At 42.3% G+C, this 20,503-nt stretch overlaps 1 protein-coding gene across 1 annotated transcript in view; it reads right to left on the bottom strand.

Moving 5' to 3' along the window:
* PLEKHA7 (pleckstrin homology domain containing A7) overlaps window positions 1-20,503 on the bottom strand; it is a 290,610-nt gene that overhangs the window by 41,082 nt on the left and 229,025 nt on the right. The window contains exons 12-13 of the mRNA XM_077820064.1: window positions 7,653-7,739; window positions 5,114-5,167 (exon numbers count right to left, since the gene is read on the bottom strand). Of these exons, the coding sequence (XP_077676190.1) occupies window positions 5,114-5,167; window positions 7,653-7,739 (141 nt within the window). The remainder of the gene's footprint in view (window positions 1-5,113; window positions 5,168-7,652; window positions 7,740-20,503) is intronic.

Here is a 20,503-nt window from a genome sequence, read left to right as displayed (position 1 = left end):
GAAGATTTAGGTTAGATATTAGGAAAAACTTTCTTACTATAATAGTAGTTAAGCTCTGGAATAGGCTTCCAAGGTACACTGTGGAATCCCCATCATTGGAGATTTTTAAAAACAAGTTGAACAAACACCTGTCAGGGAAGGTCTAGATTGACTTGATTCTGCCACAGTGCAGGGACCTGGACTTGATGACTTGTCAAGGTCCCTTCCAGCCCTACGTTTCTATGATGAACTACTGAATGGCTCCACAGAGGATCCCAGATTTTCTTGAATTGCTCTAGTGCAATTGCTTAATGGCACACACTCTTGTACACTTCATTAGGCCTTCCTCATTCACATTCTGCATTTCCTAATCTGGAATGTATGTTTGAATTAAAAAAAATCAACAAGTTACTATGGTATTATGAGATCAGATTTACCCACCCACTCTACAGATAGTTTACACCTGATCTCTTAATTATTAAGCAGAAAACAAACTACTTCCTTTTAATATCTCAGTTCTCCACTGCCTGTAGCATACTTTATTATAAGCTTACACATGAAATGTCTTTCCTTACTGTATAAGGATTTGACTAGTTTTCAGTAAATAAGGGTTTGTCTACACTTTAAATGCTACAGCAGCATAGCTGCGCCACAGGGCAGTGCATCTGTAGCGCTTCAGTGTAGACACTACCTACATCAACGGGAGGGATTCTCCTGTCAGCACAGATAATCCACCTCTCCGAGAGGTGGTAACTAGGTCAATGGAAGAATTATTCTGTTGATAATTGCTTTATCTTAACTACGCTGCTCAGGGGGGTGAATTTTTTACACTCTTGACTGATGCAGTTAAATCAAGCTAATCTTCTAGCGTACACCAGGCCTAAGGCATGGGGTCACACATTAAACAATGAGGATCAAACCAAATATCAAATAGTTACTCATTCTGTGAGCACCTTCCTTTCCGTGCACTGAATGAGGCAGGGATCCTATGGAAAAAAACTGTATGTGATCATGTAATTAAAAACTGACTCATAATTAGGGCTACAATTTTGTCACACAATTTTTTAATACATTTCATGGCACAGGTGCAAGAAAACAATGATATGTGTGGAAAGCAGGACGGTGGGGAGCGCATGGGTGGTTGTGGGAGAACAAGTTCACTTCTTACGCTCATGGATCCTGTCCCGTGGGGCTAGGCCCAGGTCCCCTGCTCTTGGCATTGCGACCTGGCCCACTTGGTCACAACACCTCCATAGATCGAGACAGATGGCCAAAGTCGATTGGCATTGTGACCTAGCACATGGGGTTGCAACACCACTATCTACCAAACCTGAGTGATGTTATGATCCCATGCGCTAGGTCGCAACACCTATCGGTTTTGGGGCATTTCACAGACTTTATTCAAATTCACTGTTTCTGTGACCACTGTGACAAAATTGTAGCTTTAATCATAATACACACACACAAAGAAGGCAAATAAAGGTGGCACAGGCAACATTAATCTGGTATTTCTTAATTTTTGAGTGCTTGACTTTGCAATCTCTAATAGGTTGTTTTTTTAGAGTAATTTTCTAGTGAAAAAAACAAACAGATTTACAAATGCAGAAATTCAATCATTTGTAACCATACTGACACCCTTCCCCAATTTGGGTCACTGGCAGGATCTAGATCCTTAGATTCACAGCACAGTTTTCTACCACTTGAGCTAGCAGAGTAACTGGTAGCAGTACTAGGCTGTAATCCTCTATGTGGACCAGTTTCTAGAGGAGGGATAAGAAACATGCTTTGCCTCTGGGTTTCATAGGTATACCGGACTCTCGCGAGAACACGTGTCTATATAGCACGAATTTGCATATTACACGGTCGTGGCCATGGATCCCAAATTTAATTACTTTAATTGCAATTCATTTTAACGCGGTCCCCACGTTAACGTGGTACCGCACATGGATCCCAAATCCTGCGTTCTAGCGAGGGTCCGGTGTATTTGCTAACAGCAAAGAAATGTAGAGACTCAGGACCCCAGTTTTCAATTTTAGGTTCAGGAGGTGAGTGTTAACTAATGGTTATATAGACCTTTGTGCCCATGGTCCCCTGCATATCCTACCTCTTCTCTCTGACCTCCACCCTGATTCCTGCTACACTTTATACCTATTCAACTCCCACCCTGGCCCTCTTCTCCCCTACACCTATCCCCCCTCTCATCACCTGAATCCTGCCCCCCGATCCTATTTACTCTCACCCCAACTCCTGTCTCCCTCTCTTTCTGCTTCTATCTACCCCATCAGCTCGTGTCCCCCTCTCCATGTAGCTCCTGTCCCTGTCCCCTTCTGCTTCCCCTCACCTTCCAATTCCTGCCAACTCTTCCCCAGCTCCTGCAACCTCATCCCTCCATATCTGCAATCCTGTATGACTACTTCCTTGTGGATAGGGGGGAAGGCTTTTGATACTGTCTCACATGACAAACTAGGGAAATACAACCTAGATGGAGCTACTATAAGGTAGGTGCATAACTGGTTGTAAAACTGTTCCCAGAGAGTAATCATCAGTGGTTCACAGCCAAGCTGGAAAGACATATTGAGTGGGGTCTCGCAGGGATTGGTCCTCAGTATGGTTCTGTCCAATATCTTCATCAATGATTTAGATGATGGCATAGACAGTACACTTATAAAGTTTGTGTATGGTACTAAGATGGGAGGAAGGTTGCTTTGGAGGCCAGGATTAAAATTCAAAATGATCTGGACAAACTGGAGAAATGGTCAGAAGTAAACAGAATGAAATTCAATAAGGACAAATGCAAAGTACTCCATTTAAGAAGGAACAATCAGTTAAGAACAAACACATACAAAATGGGAAATGACTGCCTAGGAAGGAATACTGCAGAAAGGGATCTAGGGGTCATAGTGGACCACAAGCTAAATATGAGTCAACAGAGTAACAGTGTTACAAAAAAAGCAAATATCATTCTAGGATGTATTAACAGGGGTGTTGTAAGCAAGACAAGAAATAATTCTTCCACTCTAGTTGAGGCCTAATCAGCGTGGAGTAGAGTACTATGTCCAGTTCTGTGCGCCTCATTTCAGGAAAGATGTGAACAAATTGGAGAAAGTCCAGAGAAGAGCAACAAAAATGATTAAAAGTCTAGAAAACATGACATATGAGGGAAGATGGAAAAAACTGGGCTTGTTTAGTCTGGAGAAGAGAAGATTGAGAAGGGACACGATAACAGTTTTCAAGTACATAAAAGGCGGCTACAAGGAGGAGGGAGAAAAATTATTCTCGTTAACCTCTGAGGATAAAACAAGAAGCAATGGGCTTAAATTGCAGCCAGGGTGGTTTAGGTTGGACATTAGGAAAAACTTCCTGTCAGGGTGGTTAAGTACTGGAATAAATTGTCTAGGGAGGTTGTGAAATCTCCATTGTTGGAGATTTTTAAGAGCAGGTTAGACAAACACCTGTCAGGAATGGTCTAGATAACACTTAGTCCTGCGTGAATGCAGGGGACTGGACTAGATGACCTCTTGAGGTCCCTTCCAATCCTACGATTCCTCCTCCTCTTCCACGCTGGTTGGACACCAACTGCAGGCGCTGAGAGCACAGGAGAGTCTTTCTGCTCTCAGTTCCTGTGCCCAGCACTAAGGAGGTTCCCAGTTGAGAGATGCAACTGCAGGGGAAAATCTTGCTCAGTCCCTACAACAATGATTTATGCATGAGGAGAAGAGTTTCACACTATGAGAGCTAGCAGGTTGTTGTGCTGAGCAAAATTATTAGTTTTCTTTTCATGGATTTTTCAAAACCTAATGTTTATTAATCTAGTTTTGTTTTCAATCTGCTTACTCTGTAGGATAGCTATTTTAACTGAGACGCAGAGTTTAAGCTCCAGGATAACAACACTGTTTAACATCTTGAATTCATTCAACATGATATTGGCGACCTGATATAAATAAGAATTTGAGATCTCTCTTTGGGAAGAAATGGGTCAATTAATTGAACTCACCCCGGGATGCCACTATTGCTTGATATAGATGTTAATACAGAATTTCACTGTCTGTGAAAAACTTGAACTTTAAACAATGTCACATGAATTTGATCCTATTGCTAAAGAATGATCACAACGTAATATTTTTATAAACTGAACTTGTAAAATTTGTTTCAATAAAAAGCTGTGAGTGTATCAAAAATATATACTCTAAAATTGAAACAAAATGAGCCAAATTTAGAAGGATTTAACAGCACATAAAAAAACTTAGTTACATTGTCAAAGTTGTAAATGCAAGCTGTAGGAACATGACAACAATATGGGCTTATTTTTCAAACCTACCCTATTGTCCAATGGGCTAATTCTAGGAAGTTTCTGGCTATTTAATAGCTCAATAATGACATGAAGTAGTTAGGAAAATATTGCATTACTCTTAAGTGAACCATGGAGAATAATTTAGGGAAAAGGTTGATTCATTCTGAAAGGAGTTCCACCTAATCTTTGGTTGTGAGCTGGGGGCCATGATGCTAAATTTCATAGGATGAGTGGTTTGAAGGGAATTATTTAGGATCTTCAGAAATGCAAGTATAGCAAGGAAACCCCCCACATAATAATATGGAGGTGAGAGGAAGATTGCAATATATTTAACTCATTTATCACAACACTACTACATTATAAATATGTTTAGAAATAATAATATTCTTACTGTTATCATAAAAGGAGACAGCTTCTAATAGAAATAAAGGAAAAATAGGAATGAATAAACACTAAAATTCTGTATTCTGTTAACTTAGAATACTCAGTCTTAAACATAACAGCATTACCATAATGCTGTAACAGACATTAATATTCTGAATCAGATTTTACTCTGGTTTCTTTAAACTTACAAAATAAAAATGAAATTATTCTTGCTCTGTTTGTATATTAAACTAAAACAAAATAAACTTGCAACAAATTTTCTGAGTTTACATTTTCAGCTTATAGTCAGCGAAGTAAGACACTCTCAATTTTAGAGATTTTCCAGTTATACCAAAAGAAAATTCAGCATTCTAAAGTCTGGATACACAAGATTGTGCGTAATGCAGGTAGGGAGAAGATATACAGAAGACTGATGGGATGATCAATACTGGAAATATGATTCCTATAAATATGTCTTACCTTTAGATCCAGATATTCCAAGTCTTTCTTCAGCTGGATGTAGGTGTCATCAGCCTTCAGTTAAATATATAAAAAGAATGAACAACAATGCAATGTATTTCACTACTTTAATAGTAATTTGCAAATACTGGAAAATTTGTATTAAGCTATATGTAAATAAGAGATAAAAAGTAAAGTGACAAAGCAGGTACACAAGTGGCACAAAATAAGCACATTGGCCTCACTGTCACATTGCTGTTTATGATTGAATATGAAATAGGCAAAGTATCATGGAGACCAGATTCCCCCCCACTTTCATAATGTACAGGGTGACAAAAACATACTTATGGCTTAAATTATTTTCAAAGACATGAACAACATTTTTATGGCTAGTATACTCAGAGTAGGATACTGTATCGAAAAAGGTGTTAAGCCATGGCTTAGCATCCTGTATTATATGCCTTTTTGACAGAACAATTTGCCTTACTTAGGACTGGTCTTAGATATGAAATGCAAAATATTTCATTTAATAACAAATCCATCAAAACACTTCTGGTCAAATTTCATACGCATTTTAAAATATGCATCCCTCAGTTTGGGAGAGATGGAACAGCCGCTTCATGGATAATATTAAATAAAAATTATCATATAGTTAGAGAACCATTCTGGCTTTTCATCTGATCATGTTCAAATGAATACTTTTTTTTCTTTTTGAAACACTCTCTAGTTAATAGCTACTGTCTGTATGGTCTTATAATTATACAAGGATAGTATTACCTTTACTTAAGTTACACAAACAATTGTGCACACCAGAGTCACAACAGAAAATGATGTCTCTTCTTTCAACAAAAATATTTTCAACAAACAACAAAGCAAGACATAACTGTTGCAAACAATCTTTGTTAACTGGGCAACATATCCAGAATATTGTTTGGAATTATTTTCATTATTTTGAATTCTGGACTTATTGGCATAAACAGAAGAAAAGACAACTATTCTGGTTTCAAGTTTTGAGACTTCAGTGTTTTGATACAATGAAAATAGTTATCTGAAAAAACTCTGTGCTAGTGAATCCATACACCACACTTACATTTCTTTGCAAGGATTAATTTAAGATTGCTCTGGTATGTTCAATATACATTGTAATAGAGGAAGTTATGTTTGACCAATTAGCTTACTTGATTGCCTGAATATTCTATATAAACTATTTCACTGCAGCTGTTTGGCAGGTGAGGGAAATGGGATATAAGTGTTTTAGAGAAAAAATAGTGAAAAGTTCCTTAAATTTGGTCAAAAGAAAAATTGCTGAAAGCGTTAAAAAAGAGCCCCCACATTTTGCCTCATGGTCATAAATGTTCCCAGGTTACTAGATGGCTCCCCTTTGGAGAATGTTACAAATCTAGTACCTTGATAAAGAGATTCCTAACAACTGCATTTATGCCCCATCTCCAATTTTAAAACTTCTTACATCAAAGCAATCAACTGTGTTGTTATGGACCTATGATGGCTAGTGTTATTGACCAATTAAGCAAAAGAACAATTCGACTTTTATGAGCTAATCTTTACCTGCAGAAATTATGCAGTTACAAGCTACTATGAGTGTTCTAGCTGGTTGATATATCTCACTTTGGAGTTAATGCAGCATGTGGTGAAGTGAGCCACTCCCATTATGAAAGCAGTGCAAAGACAGTGTTTTGCTTCAGTCAGAATGAATAAAGTATACTTAATTCTCTTTTCTGAAAAGATTTTAAGAGGCAGCATTCTCAGAAGTAATATCAAAGCAAAACGATATCTAAAGCTTTGAAACCATAAGCAATAGCACCCAATAGCGTAAAATACTTATTTACAGCTTGTAAAACAACAAAGAAAAAACACAAATGATTCAGGGATTGAGAATACCAAAGAATGGTCAACAAAGCACAGACTCAAGCACATCACTAATGGAGCGTTTGCAGAGTCACAAAATATCATACAGCACAGATGAGCCAATCAGCAGCTGACCTGATAGATGGAATTAGTTGGCAAATGCTGTAGTAATTGGGCGATTGTGTAATTTTGTATACTAGCCAACTTAGCCTGATGTCTCCTTAATCGAATGAGAAGCAATGTTAGCTCTTCAGGCTGCAGGTATTTAGACACATTGTAAAGAGGAAATTAGCAGTCTTTAGGGAGTGTCACTGTAATTACATTCTTCACCTCAGTGCCCAGACAGCATTTACTTGACCCGATTAAGCAATTATTGAATTAATTCTGCATTTGGTCAAATAAACGCAATAAAAGAAGAGGGTTTACTAGAAAACTGTAGTATAGTAACAAAACTAAAGAAGTTCTACACACGGCCTACTTCCGCCCCCACTAGAGTCAACAGCAAAATTCCCATTGACCTTAATGAGAGCCGGACATGGTCCACGCTTAAGCTTTCGTAGTCAAGTTTAAGAAGAGTTAGCTGGGTTTCAAACATGAAAAAACAATATGACTAAGAAAATAGTAGGACTTGAAAACCTTACTACAATAATTTGGTGGCAGGGAAGGGAAAAAGAATTCCAACGTTTCAACTTACCGACTTGCCATGTAAACTCGGTGCACTTACAGTATGGGTCATATATCCCATAGTAGGCATAGAGCGTCTATCAATGTGTGCTGAATTCTGTAACAAGAGCCACAGTCAAAATTATGAAGACTACCTCAAGTGGGAAGTATGGTCTTATGGTTTAGGTGAAAATCCCACTTGACTGGGATTCAGGAGATTTGGTTTATATTCATGGCTCTGCCAGACTTCCTGTTTGACTTTAGGTAGTCTCTAATTTGGGGTAAATTCATTAATGCTTGTGAGGAATGAAGATATTACAATAAGCATCATAGGAAAGCCTATAAATAAACAAGCATAGGAATTTAGGAACTGACATACTGGATCACACCAGGGACTAATTCAGTAAATCTCGCACATTGGCCAGGACCAGATGCTTCAGCAGAAGGTGCAAGAAATGTTGTGGTCAACAATTATGGAATGAGATGCCCACACAGGAAGCTTCTTCCTAATACCTGTTAGTTAGTGATTGGTTTATGCTCTGAGGCAGCACAGTTTTCCATTACATTACTATGGATGTTCTTTTTTAGCCATATAAATGTCTAATCCTTTTCTGAATTCCACTAAGCTGCTGGCCTCAGTGACATCTTGTAGCAACGAGTGCCACACATCAATGTGGTGTTTGGTAAGACAAATAAATCACCATTTATCAATTCTGAATTTGCCACATTTCAATTGCACTGAACGTTCCTTTGTTCTTGTAATACAAAAAAGGGTAAAGAGTAGTTCCTGACTTACTCTCTCTATACTACTCATTATTTTGTGTACATCTTTCGTGTTCCCCTCTTAATCCCAGTCTTTTCAGTCTCTCGTCATATAAAGACTTTCCATGCCTCAGATGATTCCCATTGTCTGCCCTGAATACCCCCCAATATTGCTATCTTATTTTTAAGAGATAGGGTAACTAAAATTAAAACACAGTATTCTAGGTGACAGAGTACCATGGATATATATAGGGGCGTTATAAACCAAAAAAATATTAAAAAGCACTGACTATTTTCTTCTAGAAATTGTATAGAAAGTGAAAACAATCTTGTTGTTCACAGCTTGGTAGAAATTACCGTATATACTCGTTCATAAGCCGAATATTTTTGGTAAAAAAGTGACGCATCAAAGAGCAGGGGTCGGCTTATAAACAGGTCTACACCAAAATTTGATATGGCATGAAAAAAATTAGTTTTTTTTTTTCACACAAATATAAATACCCAAGTAAACAAAAATGAGAATCAACGAGCTGCAGCGTCAGGGAGCAACTCTAGCATTTTGATGGAGTAAGGGAAGAACGATATTGCACGTTCTTTTACAACGGTATACCTTCAACTGCAGTACAGCCAATGTAATTAAAAAAAACAATGACAAGTGAGCTATACCAGGGAAGTTTAAGAACATGTCATTTTCCAGTGCTACATTTCACTGGGTTGTTTTATCAGGAGGTAATTTTGTCCCCCATTTATATATGTGAAGTATAGCATTATAGAACTAGAGTCCAAACCATATATGCAATAACAGTGATGAAAGATCTATGATAAGCTGAACCAGTGGAAAAGATGTGAAGCCATGAGTGTAACTGTGCAGCGTACATATAAGCAACAAATCCCAAAACAAGTTGAAGTAATCTTCTTTGCCGAAGATCAGCACATTACTGAATCTGAAATGGGTGTGGGTTTGCAAGTCATCTTCCCTACAAATATTTCCTTCCCACTCCTACACACTTGACATCTAAAGGATAAGTAATGCACTCCCACTTTGTTCTAGTGTTAGTGCTAAAAGATCTTCTATGCTCTCCTTTACCTTCCCCTCTACTCATAGGGCACTGGGAGAGAAAACCTATTTATGCTACCGTCCAGCACTGACATTGAGCTGAGGTTGAGAGACTAAACATAATCTGTTGCATGTGATTGTAGAACAGTTAGAAAATCTATGTTCATTTTTCTTTCAAAGAATTATGGAATATCTCTTACTCCCAGCTTAGTGTTTCGCATCAGCTGACAGTGGCTAATTAACTAATTAATTAGCAAGCTAATTAACACAGGACAGGGTGGACTGCATTCTGTCTCACCACAAAATTCTTTTGGACTATGGAAGACAGTGATCAGTGTTATGAAAATATCCCCTCCCACTCAAAGATCAGGAGAGTGACTCATCTTCAAGATAGGAGCCAAAAGAGAAACAGGCCACCAGGCCTCTACGATAAAACTATAAAAGCGTGTGTGTGGCGGGGACAACGGACATAAGGGTCTGGGTTTTTTCCATTTTAGGTTGGAAAAATCTGAATTCCCTAGAAAACTGCAGGGATAGCCGGCTCCCAACCCTACAGAACTCAACCTTGCAGACTTCATGCAATCCCTATTTGTGAGCTTTACAAAGACTGGGTTTACCATTCCTCTATGGTGTTACTTTTATGATATGCTAAGGATATTCAATTTGCCAGAAATGTAATATACCAGATCTTTTGTACCAGACTTTATACTGTGCTTGAGGAGACTTTGGAAAATAATATACATTATATATATTCTGTAATTTAAAAGGTCTCTTTCCCATTCCCCCTCCCCTGAGACGACATCTGTAAAGCAGCAGCTGACACAAGAAAAGAACAGTTACTTACCTTACAGTAATTATGCTTCTTCAAGATGCATTGTTTACATCTTGTTTACATGGATTCCACTCTTGGTGTGCATGTGCCCCATGTATGCAACATGAGGCTACTTTTGGACAGAAGTGTCTATTGGAGCTGTACTAATGACTTAGATGTCCTCTTGCCCACCCATCTGAGGGCATAAAGGGCAGGGGGCTGGCCTAACTGTTCTTCAGTTCCTTCATCAGTACAGAAGCCAAGAATAGAAGAACTCCACAGTTGAATGGAAGATTAGCAGGTTGTGGAGTCCATGTGGACACTACATCTTGAAGAATCACAGTTACTGCGGAAGTAACTATTCTTTTTGAGTGATTGTCGACATGGATTCCACTCTTGGTGGCGAACAAGCATGTTTGCTTGGGGGTGGGTACTTGGAGGATCCCTGTTTAAACAATGACAGTAGGACAGCCCTACCAAAGCAGGCATCAAATTAGAAGACTCTGTCAAAGAATAGTGTCTTGTCAAGGTGTGGACAGAGCTCCAAGTAGCTGCCCTATAGATTTTGGAAATAAGGACATTCTGCAAATATGCAGCAGAGGCTGCCTGAACTCTAGTGGAATAGGCTCTAATGTGGCGAGGTAGATCTAATCTAGCTACTTTGTAACATGTCCTTATCTAAGTAGATCTCCAAATGTATAATCTCTCAGAGGATATTGTCTGACCCGTAACCCTCTCTGCAAAGGCCACAAACAGTCTAGGTATGTTCCTGAATGCTTTTGCCCTTCACTGTAAAATGACAGTGCCCTTAGTACATCAAGTGTATGAAATTTAGTTTCTCCCAAGGATGAGTGAGGCTTGAGGAAGAAAATTGGGATATTAATAAACAGGTTCACACAGAACTCTGAAATTACTTTAGGCAAGAGTTTGGGATGAGGCCTGACATTAACCTTATCCTTATGAAACACTGTATAAGGCCAATCATGAGGGCCTGAATTTTTACTACCCTTTGAGCTGATGCAATGGCTATTAAAAGGGCAGTCTTCACTGGTAGGTGATACATCAGACAGGTTGCTATGTGGATCAAAGTAACAGCCATGTTAGTCTGTATTCGTAAAAAGAAAAGGAATACTTGTGGCACCTTAGAGACTAACCAATTTATTTGAGCATAAGCTTTCGTGAGCTACTGCTCACTTCATCGGATGCATACTGTGGAAAGTGTAGAAGATCTTTTTATATACACACAAAGCATGAAAAAATACCTCCTCCCACCCCACTCTCCTGCTGGTAATAGCTTATCTAAAGTGATCACTCTCCTTACAATGTGTATGATAATCAAGTTGGGCCATTTCCAGCACAAATCCAGGTTTTCTCACCACCACCCCCCCACACACAAACCCACTCTCCTGCTGGTAATAGCTTATCTAAAGTGACCACTCTCCTTACAATGTGTATGATAATCAAGGTGGGCCATTTCCAGCACAAATCCAGGGTTTAAGAAGAACGTCGGGGGGGGGGGGGAGGAAAAAGAAAGGGGAAAATGGGAAAACTTTCTAAACTACTACATGCCACAAGGGGCCACAGCAATGGTTCCCTCAACCCACCCAGCAATATTGTTAACCTATTCAACTATACTCTCAGCCCAGCAGAAGCAGCTGTCCTATCTCGGGGCCTCTCCTTCTGCCCCTCCACCCCCACGAACATGATACAGTTCTGTGGTGACCTAGAATCCTATTTTCGATGTCTCCGACTCAAGGAATATTTCCAACATACCTCTGAACAACATACTAATGCACAGAGACCTCCCTACCAACACTACAAAAAAAAAGGATTCTAGGTGGACTCCTCCTGAAGGTCGAAACAGCAGACTGGACTTCTACATAGAGTGCTTCTGCCGACGTGCACGGGCTGAAATTGTGGAAAAGCAGCATCACTTGCCCCATATCCTCAGCCGTGTGAAACACAATGCCATCCACAGCCTAAGAAACAACTCTGACATCATAATCAAAAAGGCTGACAAAGGAGGTGCTGTTGTCATCATGAATAGGTCAGAATATGAACAAGAGGCTGCTCGGCAGCTCTCCAACACCCTTTCTATAAGCCATTACCCTCTGATCCCACTGAGAGTTACCAAAAGAAACTACAGCATTTGCTCAAGAAACTCCCTGAAAAAGCACAAGATCAAATCCGCACAGACACACCCCTGGAACCCCGACTTGGGATATTCTATCTACTACCCAAGATCCATAAACCTGGAAACCCTGGGCGCCCCATCATCTCAGGCATTGGCACCCTGACAGCAGGATTGTCTGGCTATATAGACTCCCTCCTCAGGTCCTACGCTACCAGCACTCCCAGCTACCTTCGAGACACCACTGACTTCCTGAGGAAACTACAATCCATCAGTGATCTTCCTGAAAACACCATCCTGGCCACTATGGATGTAGAAGCCCTCTACACCAACATTCCACGCAAAGATGGACTACAAACAGTCAAGAACACTATCCCCGATAATGTCACGGCTCACCTGGTGGCTGAACTTTGTGACTTTGTCCTTACCCATAACTATTTTACATTTGGGGACAATGTATACCTTCAGATCAGCGGCACTGCTATGGGTACCCGCATGGCCCCACAGTATGCCAACATTTTTATGGCTGACTAAGAACAACGCTTCCTCAGCTCTCGTCCCCTAACGCCCCTATTCTAGTTGCGCTATATTGATGACATCTTCATCATCTGGACCTATGGAAAAGAAGCCCTTGAGGAATTCCACCATGATTTCAACAATTTCCGTCCCACCATCAACCTCAACCTGGTCCAGTCCACACAAGAGATCCACTTCCTGGACACTACAGTGCTAATAAACAATGGTCACATAACCACCACCCTATACCGGAAACCTACTGACCGCTATTCCTAACTACATGCCTCCAGCTTTCACCCTGACCACACCACACGATCCATCGTCTACAGCCAAGCTCTGCGATACAACCGCATTTGCTCCAACCCCTCAGATAGAGACAAACACCTACAAGATCTCTATCAAGCATTCTTACAACTACAATACCCACCTGTGGAAGTGAAGAAACAGATTGATAGAGCCAGAAGAGTTCCCAGAAGTAACCTACTACAGGACTGGCCCAACAAAGAAAATAACAGAACGCCACTAGCAGTGACCTTCAGCCCCCAACTAAAACCCCTCCAATGCATTATTAAGGATCTACAACCTATCCTGAAGGATGACCCATCACTCTCACAAATCTTGGGAGACAGGCCAGTCCTTGCCTACAGACAGCCCCACAACCTGAAGCAAATACTCACCAGCAACCACATACCACACAACAGAACCACTAACCCAGGAACCTATCCTTTCAACAAAGCCCGTTGCCAACTGTGCCCATGTATCTATTCAGGGGACACCATCACAGGGCCTAATAACATCAGCCACACTATCAGAGGCTCGTTCACCTGCACATCCACCAATGTGATATATGCCATCATGTGCCAGCAATGCCCCTCTGCCATGTACATTGGTCAAACTGGACAGTCTCTACGTAAAAGAATAAATGGACACAAATCAGATGTCAAGAATTATAACATTCATAAACCAGTTGGAGAACACTTCAATCTCTCTGGTCACTCGATTACAGACATGAAAGTTGCTATATTACAACAAAAAAACTTCAAATCCAGACTCCAGCGAGAAACTGTTGAATTGGAATTCATTTGCAAATTTGATACAATTAACTTAGGCTTGAATAGAGACTGGGAGTGGCTAAGTCATTATGCAAGGTAACCTATTTCCCCTTGTTTTTTCCTACCCCCCCCCCCAGACGTTCTTGTTAAACCCTGGATTTGTGCTGGAAATGGCCCACCTTGATTATCATACACATTGTAAGGAGAGCGGTCACTTTAGATAAGCTATTACCAGCAGGAGAGTGGGGTGGGAGGAGGTATTTTTTTATGCTTTGTGTGTATATGAAAAGATCTTCTACACTTTCCACAGTATGCATCCGATGAAGTGAGCTGTAGCTCACGAAAGCTTGTGCTCAAATAAATTGGTTAAGGTGCCACAAGTACTCCTTTTCTTTATGTGGATCAAAGGGACTCATCAATCATGTTTGTACTATACTGAAGTCCCAAGAGGGAGGGGGGCTCCCTAACTGGAGTAAAGGCATGAGTAAGGCCATTAAGGAAAATAGCCACTCTATAGGATGGCCCTGCTTAGGTAAGTGATGTGCAGATATTGCTTCTAGATGCACTCTTATGGAGCAGATTGTTTCAGGGCTAGTAAATACTCCAATATTGCTGGAACGGGTCCTGTTGAAGGAGACAGCTCAGCTGCAGCTGAGATGCTTATATAGAAAGCCTCTTCCACTTACCTTTTTAAGTCAGTTTAGCTGAGGCTTTCCTGCTTTGGAGCAGAACGTTCTGAATTTCAGCTAAACAGTTTCTTTCAGTGGACGTCATTCAGCTAGCATCCAGGCTGTCAGATCTAACAAAGCTGGGTCCAGCTACAGGCTCTGACCGCTGTGTTGCTAAACTATGTTGGGTAGGACAGGTAAGGTGATTGGGGGGGTTATGTTGACAGGTTCATCAGATCCAAATACGAGAACTCACTGGCCCATGCTTTGGCTACCAGTCCTGTATCTTGCCTCAGTTTCCTCAGAGCCTTCACTATCAGAAGGACTGGCAGAAAGGTGTACATCAGTCCAACACTGGGTGAGAATGGCATCTGTCAAGGAGTCTGGGCTGGGATTCCCTTTGAAACATAATATCTGACACTATCAGATATTATGTTTCAAACAGGTCTATTTCTGGAAATCCAGAAATTCTTGAAACACTCTGCAGAACTGAATCTTTAGTAGAGCATTTGCAATTGTCTGAGAACTGTCTGCTAAGTTGATCTGCCAATGTGTTCTGAAGGCCAGGAAGGTGCATAGCCACTATTGTGATTTGATTCTGAATGCACAAGAGCAGAGATGACCTGGCTCTTCCTTGTCTCGACATAATATCAAGCACTTGGATTGTGGATCCAGGGAGTAGTAGGAATAATTATGACTCTGAACTCAATTACATTTATTTGGAGGGGGGCTTCTTGAGGGGCTCTGCCCTCCCACTTTTAAACTGCCTTAAGGATGAGTGACGGAGGGGGAAGAGGCTGAGAGGAGCAAGCTGGGACGGGGCCTCAGGGGAAGAGGCAGCATGGGGCAGGGTCTCGGGGGGAAGGAGCAGAGCAGCGGGCAGGGCCATGGTTTAAGTGCCGATGGCCCCACACTTCTAGGGAGCTTCAAGCGCTCCTGCAGCCCCGCAGCTTCTACAGGAGCTTGGGGCACCCATTTTTCAGGGGGCCCTAAATTGGCCAGGGCCCCTGGGCATGGGCCCCATGGCCCTGTGTGTTAATCCACTACTGCCTGAAATTTGACACCATCCCGTATAAAGTCTATGTTTTGAGTTGGAGTAAGCATGGATCTCTCTCTGTTGAATTTGAGACCCAGAGAGGCAAGGATCTTTAAGATTATTTGAATTGAGTTGGATCACTAGTTGGGGTTATGATTTTCAGATCAGCCAATTGTCAAGGTAGGGGCAGACCTGGACTTATTGTCTCCTAAGATGAGTTTGCATGACTGCCAAGCATTTGTTGAAAATCCTCGGACCATGTTTGTGGATTGTGGATCAGATGCGGATACAAATTTTGTATCTGCACAGGGCTGCTCCTGATTCTGAGGTACGTCCTGTGGTCTGGCTGAATGGATATGTAGAAATGGGCATCTGATGGGTTGAGAGCCATGAACCAGTCTTGACCAACGTCCACAAATACCTCATTAGAACCTCACCATCCTGAACTTGAAACAGTGAATGAATCTGTTGACCCACTGAAGGTCCAGAATGGGATGCCATTCTTTGGGATGAGAAAATAATGCTCCTTAACTAAGAACCCACATGTGAAGCCACTTTGTCTCTTCCAGCAATAGCCCAAGGTCCCAGGCCTGGTCCACTGTGTCTCTGGAGTTTATAGTGGATTTGCCTTATTCCCACTTTGGCACGTGATGCTAGTTGTGATCAGTCTTTTGACCAAAAGAGCCCCATTGGATGCTAAAATGAAGAGGAGAAGAACCAACCCAGCCCAGACCCCTCACTGGGACTGGGGCATTTCCCAATCAAGGTGCAGGAAAAAATCAAAATGCCGAGATTGTCCGCAATATAGAGACAGACCTCCCCCACTCAGCAGAGACTTTTCCCCATCAGAGAGGCGGGTCTAGTCCATGTTGACCTACGTGGGTTCAGGCTGAAGTGTGGGTGCAGAATATTGACTGATTCATGCCATCAAAACCAGCATGAATCATAGTGTCACCCTCCTTTCTGGGCAGCGGTCAGATAGACTGTTGTTAATTTCAATATATAGATTGATAAAAGTGTTCAGGCCAGGTGGAGAACCTATCCAAGCCAGCTTAGCCTTAATATCCTCATTAAGACCATGCCAAAAATGATGGCACTGAGCACTCTTTTCCCACTCTGTGTCTGCACCAGAAGTCAGCAATATAGTTATCTGCCCACCAGCATGCTTGCCTTAGTGTCTGGAGCGCAACCACTGCCGTGTTTGGGTGGTTCGGGTTGCCAAAAATCACCAACATAGCACGGACAAATTCTTCGAACTGGTTAAAGTGTGGACAGGACTTTTCAAGGAGTGGGGAGGCCCAGGCCAACACCTCCTCGCTCAGCAAGCTGCTACGCCCCACCTTGGTCTTGTCAGTAGGAAAGGTCTGCAGGTGCAGAAGGCGAAGATGGCACTGACTTATAAATCCACAGAGCTTCCCTCAGTCACCACTGAACTTGCTGGGAAATGTTATTTTTGGCTCTCAGTAGATCTGGGTTGCAGATGGCATGGCTTGTGCTTACACGGTGGCATTTACTGCAGAGCACTGATCTGGGTCTGTAGATTCTGCAAAGCATTCACTAGCTCCTCCAAGGAGATGTTGGCTTTAGAGAGGTCCATCCTACTAGTTAAGCCAGGGACTTTCAGGCTACTCAGACTGATGTGACTAGGGTGTGGACAGTCAGGCCTAGTGGCTGGAGCAGGAGTCAGGAACCAGAGTCAAGGATGAGAACCGGAGTCAGGAACCAGAAATCAAGCCAAGAGTCACAGCTGGAGTCAGGAGCAAGCAGGGAAGCGGGGCTGGAATGGATCTGAGCAAGGCAGGGAGCAAGGCTGGCAGAGGAATAATCACAACTGAGGGCATAAGTGTTGAGCGGCCAGCAACTTGTTGCTGCTACGGCTGAGCTTACAAACAGGCCTTTCTGGCTCTGTTCAGCCAATCAGGCAGGTGGGCCAATCAGGTAGGTGGGCCAATCAGGTGGTCCTACCACAACCCCGTTGATATCATTAATCTGCCTAGAGGCTGGGCTGGCTAGTCCTTAGGCTCAGCTGAAGGAGGTCACTCCCAACAGCAGCCCTTTTTCTCCTACCCCTTATAGTACCCTCTCTCTAAAGTCCCTTCCTGATTCCTATTGTGCTAACCAAGGAAGAAAGGTGAGTGGGAGAGGACTCCCTGCTCTGTCTAGATAGGGATGGGGAAAAGGAGCACACAGCTTCCAAGGGAGGCACAGTTCTATCCAGAGTACCATTTTTGAGGGGAAGAGGTTGGTTCTGGAGATACCTCCTTAACTTGTACCAGTAACTGGTGTCTTAGATATTGCCACCGTCAGCCTCTCTAGGAGACATGAGTCCAGTACTAAGCCCACAATTAAACCACACAGTACCATATATGCTCTAGGTACCCAGATAGCAAGTTCTGAAGTGCTAGTACTAAGGAACACATTTCTGAGTTTCAGAGTAGCAGCCGTGTTAGTCTGTATTCGCAAAAAGAAAAGGAGTACTAGAGGCACCTTAGAGACTAACCAATTTCTTTGAGCATAAGCTTTCGTGAGCTACAGCTCACTTCATCGGATGCATTCAGTGGAAAATACAGTGAGGAGATTTATATACACACAGAACATGAAAAAATGGGTGTTATCATACACACTGTAAGGAGAGTGATCACTTAAGATGAGCTATTACCAGCAGGAGAGCGGGGTGGTGGGGGGGGTAGAAAACCTTTTGTAGTGATAATCAAGGTGGGCCATTTCCAGCAGTTAACAGGAACGTCTGAGGAACAGTGGGGGATGGTGTGGGGGAAATAAACGTGGGGAAATAGTTTTACTTTGTGTAATGACCCATCCACTCCCACTCTATTCAAGCCTAAGTTAATTGTATCCAGTTTGCAAATTAATTCCAATTCAGCAGTCTCTCGTTAGAGTCTGTTTTTGAAGTCTTTTTGTTGTAATAGTGCGACCTTTAGGTCTGTAATCGAGTGACCAGAGAGATTGAAGTGTTCTCCGACTGGTATATGAATGTTATAATTCTTGACATCTGATTTGTGTCCATTTATTCTTTTACGTAGAGACTGTCCAGTTTGACCAAAGTACATGGCAGAGGGGCATTGCTGGCACATGATGGCATATATTACATTGGTAGATGTGCAGGTGAACAAGCCTCTGATAGTGTGGCTGATGTGATTAGGCCCTATGACGGTGTCCCCTGAATAGATATGTGGACGCAGTTGGCAACGGGCTTTGTTGAAAGGATAGGTTCCTGGGTTAGTGGTTCTGTTGTGCAGTGTGTGGTTGCTGGTGAGTATTTGCTTCAGGTTGGGGGGCTGTCTGTAAGCAAGGACTGGCCTGTCTCCCAAGATCTGTGAGAGTGATGGGTCATCTTTCAGGATAGGTTGTAGATCCTTGATGATGCATTGGAGAGGTTTTAGTTGGGGGCTGAAGGTGATGGCTAGTGGCGTTCTGTTATTTTCTTTGTTGGGCCTGTCCTGTAGTAGGTGACTTCTGGGTACTCTTCTGGCTCTCTCAATTTGTTTCTTCACTTCAGCAGGTGGGTATTGTAGTTGTAAGAACACTGGATAGAGATCTTGTAGGTGTTTGTCTCTGTCTGAGGGGTGGGAGCAAATGCGGTTGTATCATAGAGCTTGGCTGTAGACAATGGATCGTGTGGTGTGGTCTGGGTGAAAGCTGGAGGCATGTAGTTAGGAATAGCGGTCAGTAGGTTTCCGGTATAGGGTGGTGGTTATGTGACCATTGTTTATTAGCACTGTAGTGTCCAGGAAGTGGATCTCTTGTGTGGACTGGTCCAGGCTGAGGTTGATGGTGGGATGGAAATTGTTGAAATCATGATGGAATTCCTCAAGGGCTTCTTTTCCATAGGTCCAGATGATGAAGATGTCATCAATATAGTGCTAGTAGAGTAGGGGCATTGGGGGACGAGAGCTGAGGAAGCGTTGTTCTTAGTCAGCCATAAAAATGTTGGCATACTGTGGGGCCATGCGGGTACCCATAGCAGTGCCGCTGATCTGAAGGTATACACTGTCCCCAAATGTGAAATAGTTATGGGTGAGGACAAAGTCACAAAGTTCAGCCACCAGGATTGCCGTGTCATTATCGGGGATACTGTTCCTGACGGCTTGTAGTCCATCTTTGCGTGGAATGTTGGAGTAGAGGGCTTCTACTTCCACAGTGGCCAGGTATGGAGGTGGCGGGTGCCAAAGGATTGGCACTGAGAGAAATGAAGTCTGCAAATTTAGTGGGTACACCTGGTGCTCTTTTTGTACCTAGTGCTGGCACAGAGCTTTTGGCCCTTACGGGGCTGAGGCCAAGGCAAGTCAAAAGTCTGATATCCATGCCTCTACTCACTAGGCACTAGAAAAGGTGACCTGTGCTTTCTGCCCTGTCAGAGGAAGTCAACATCAGAATGGTGGCAAATGGGAAGGCAGAAACTCAGCTCCCACAGCTCTAATGGAAAGGGACGAACCAGAGGAACATGGGTTTAGCTCTGCCTTTTCTCTTGGTGTTCAAACTCTCAAGGGAAACAACTTTAGGCAGACTTCTTTAGCTTTCTGAATTTGCTTCAAGAAGTGACATATGGAGCATAGCTCAGAGATATGTCCATGTCCTAAGCAGAATAGGAGCCAGGAGTGCCAGTCATTAAGCGCCACTGAAGTGTCACATGAGGACATGTTTTGAATCCAGGAGATCTAGCTCCTGCAATGTTGCTAGCACTCCTGTATGAGGGGGACAAAAGGGAGGGGTTCTATCCTAAACTGAAATGTTTCCAGGTTCTCTCTATCCACCTCCCCTGCCCAATATATATTAGCCTGCAGGCAATAACTATCTATATGTATTAACTACTAAGTATGAAGGCTATTAA

This window comes from Eretmochelys imbricata, chromosome 6, assembly GCF_965152235.1.
Source record: "Eretmochelys imbricata isolate rEreImb1 chromosome 6, rEreImb1.hap1, whole genome shotgun sequence".
Lineage (NCBI taxonomy): Eukaryota > Metazoa > Chordata > Testudines > Cheloniidae > Eretmochelys > Eretmochelys imbricata.
The sequence above is the reverse complement of the archived record's forward strand: the minus strand, read 5'-3'. Positions and strand labels throughout refer to the sequence as shown.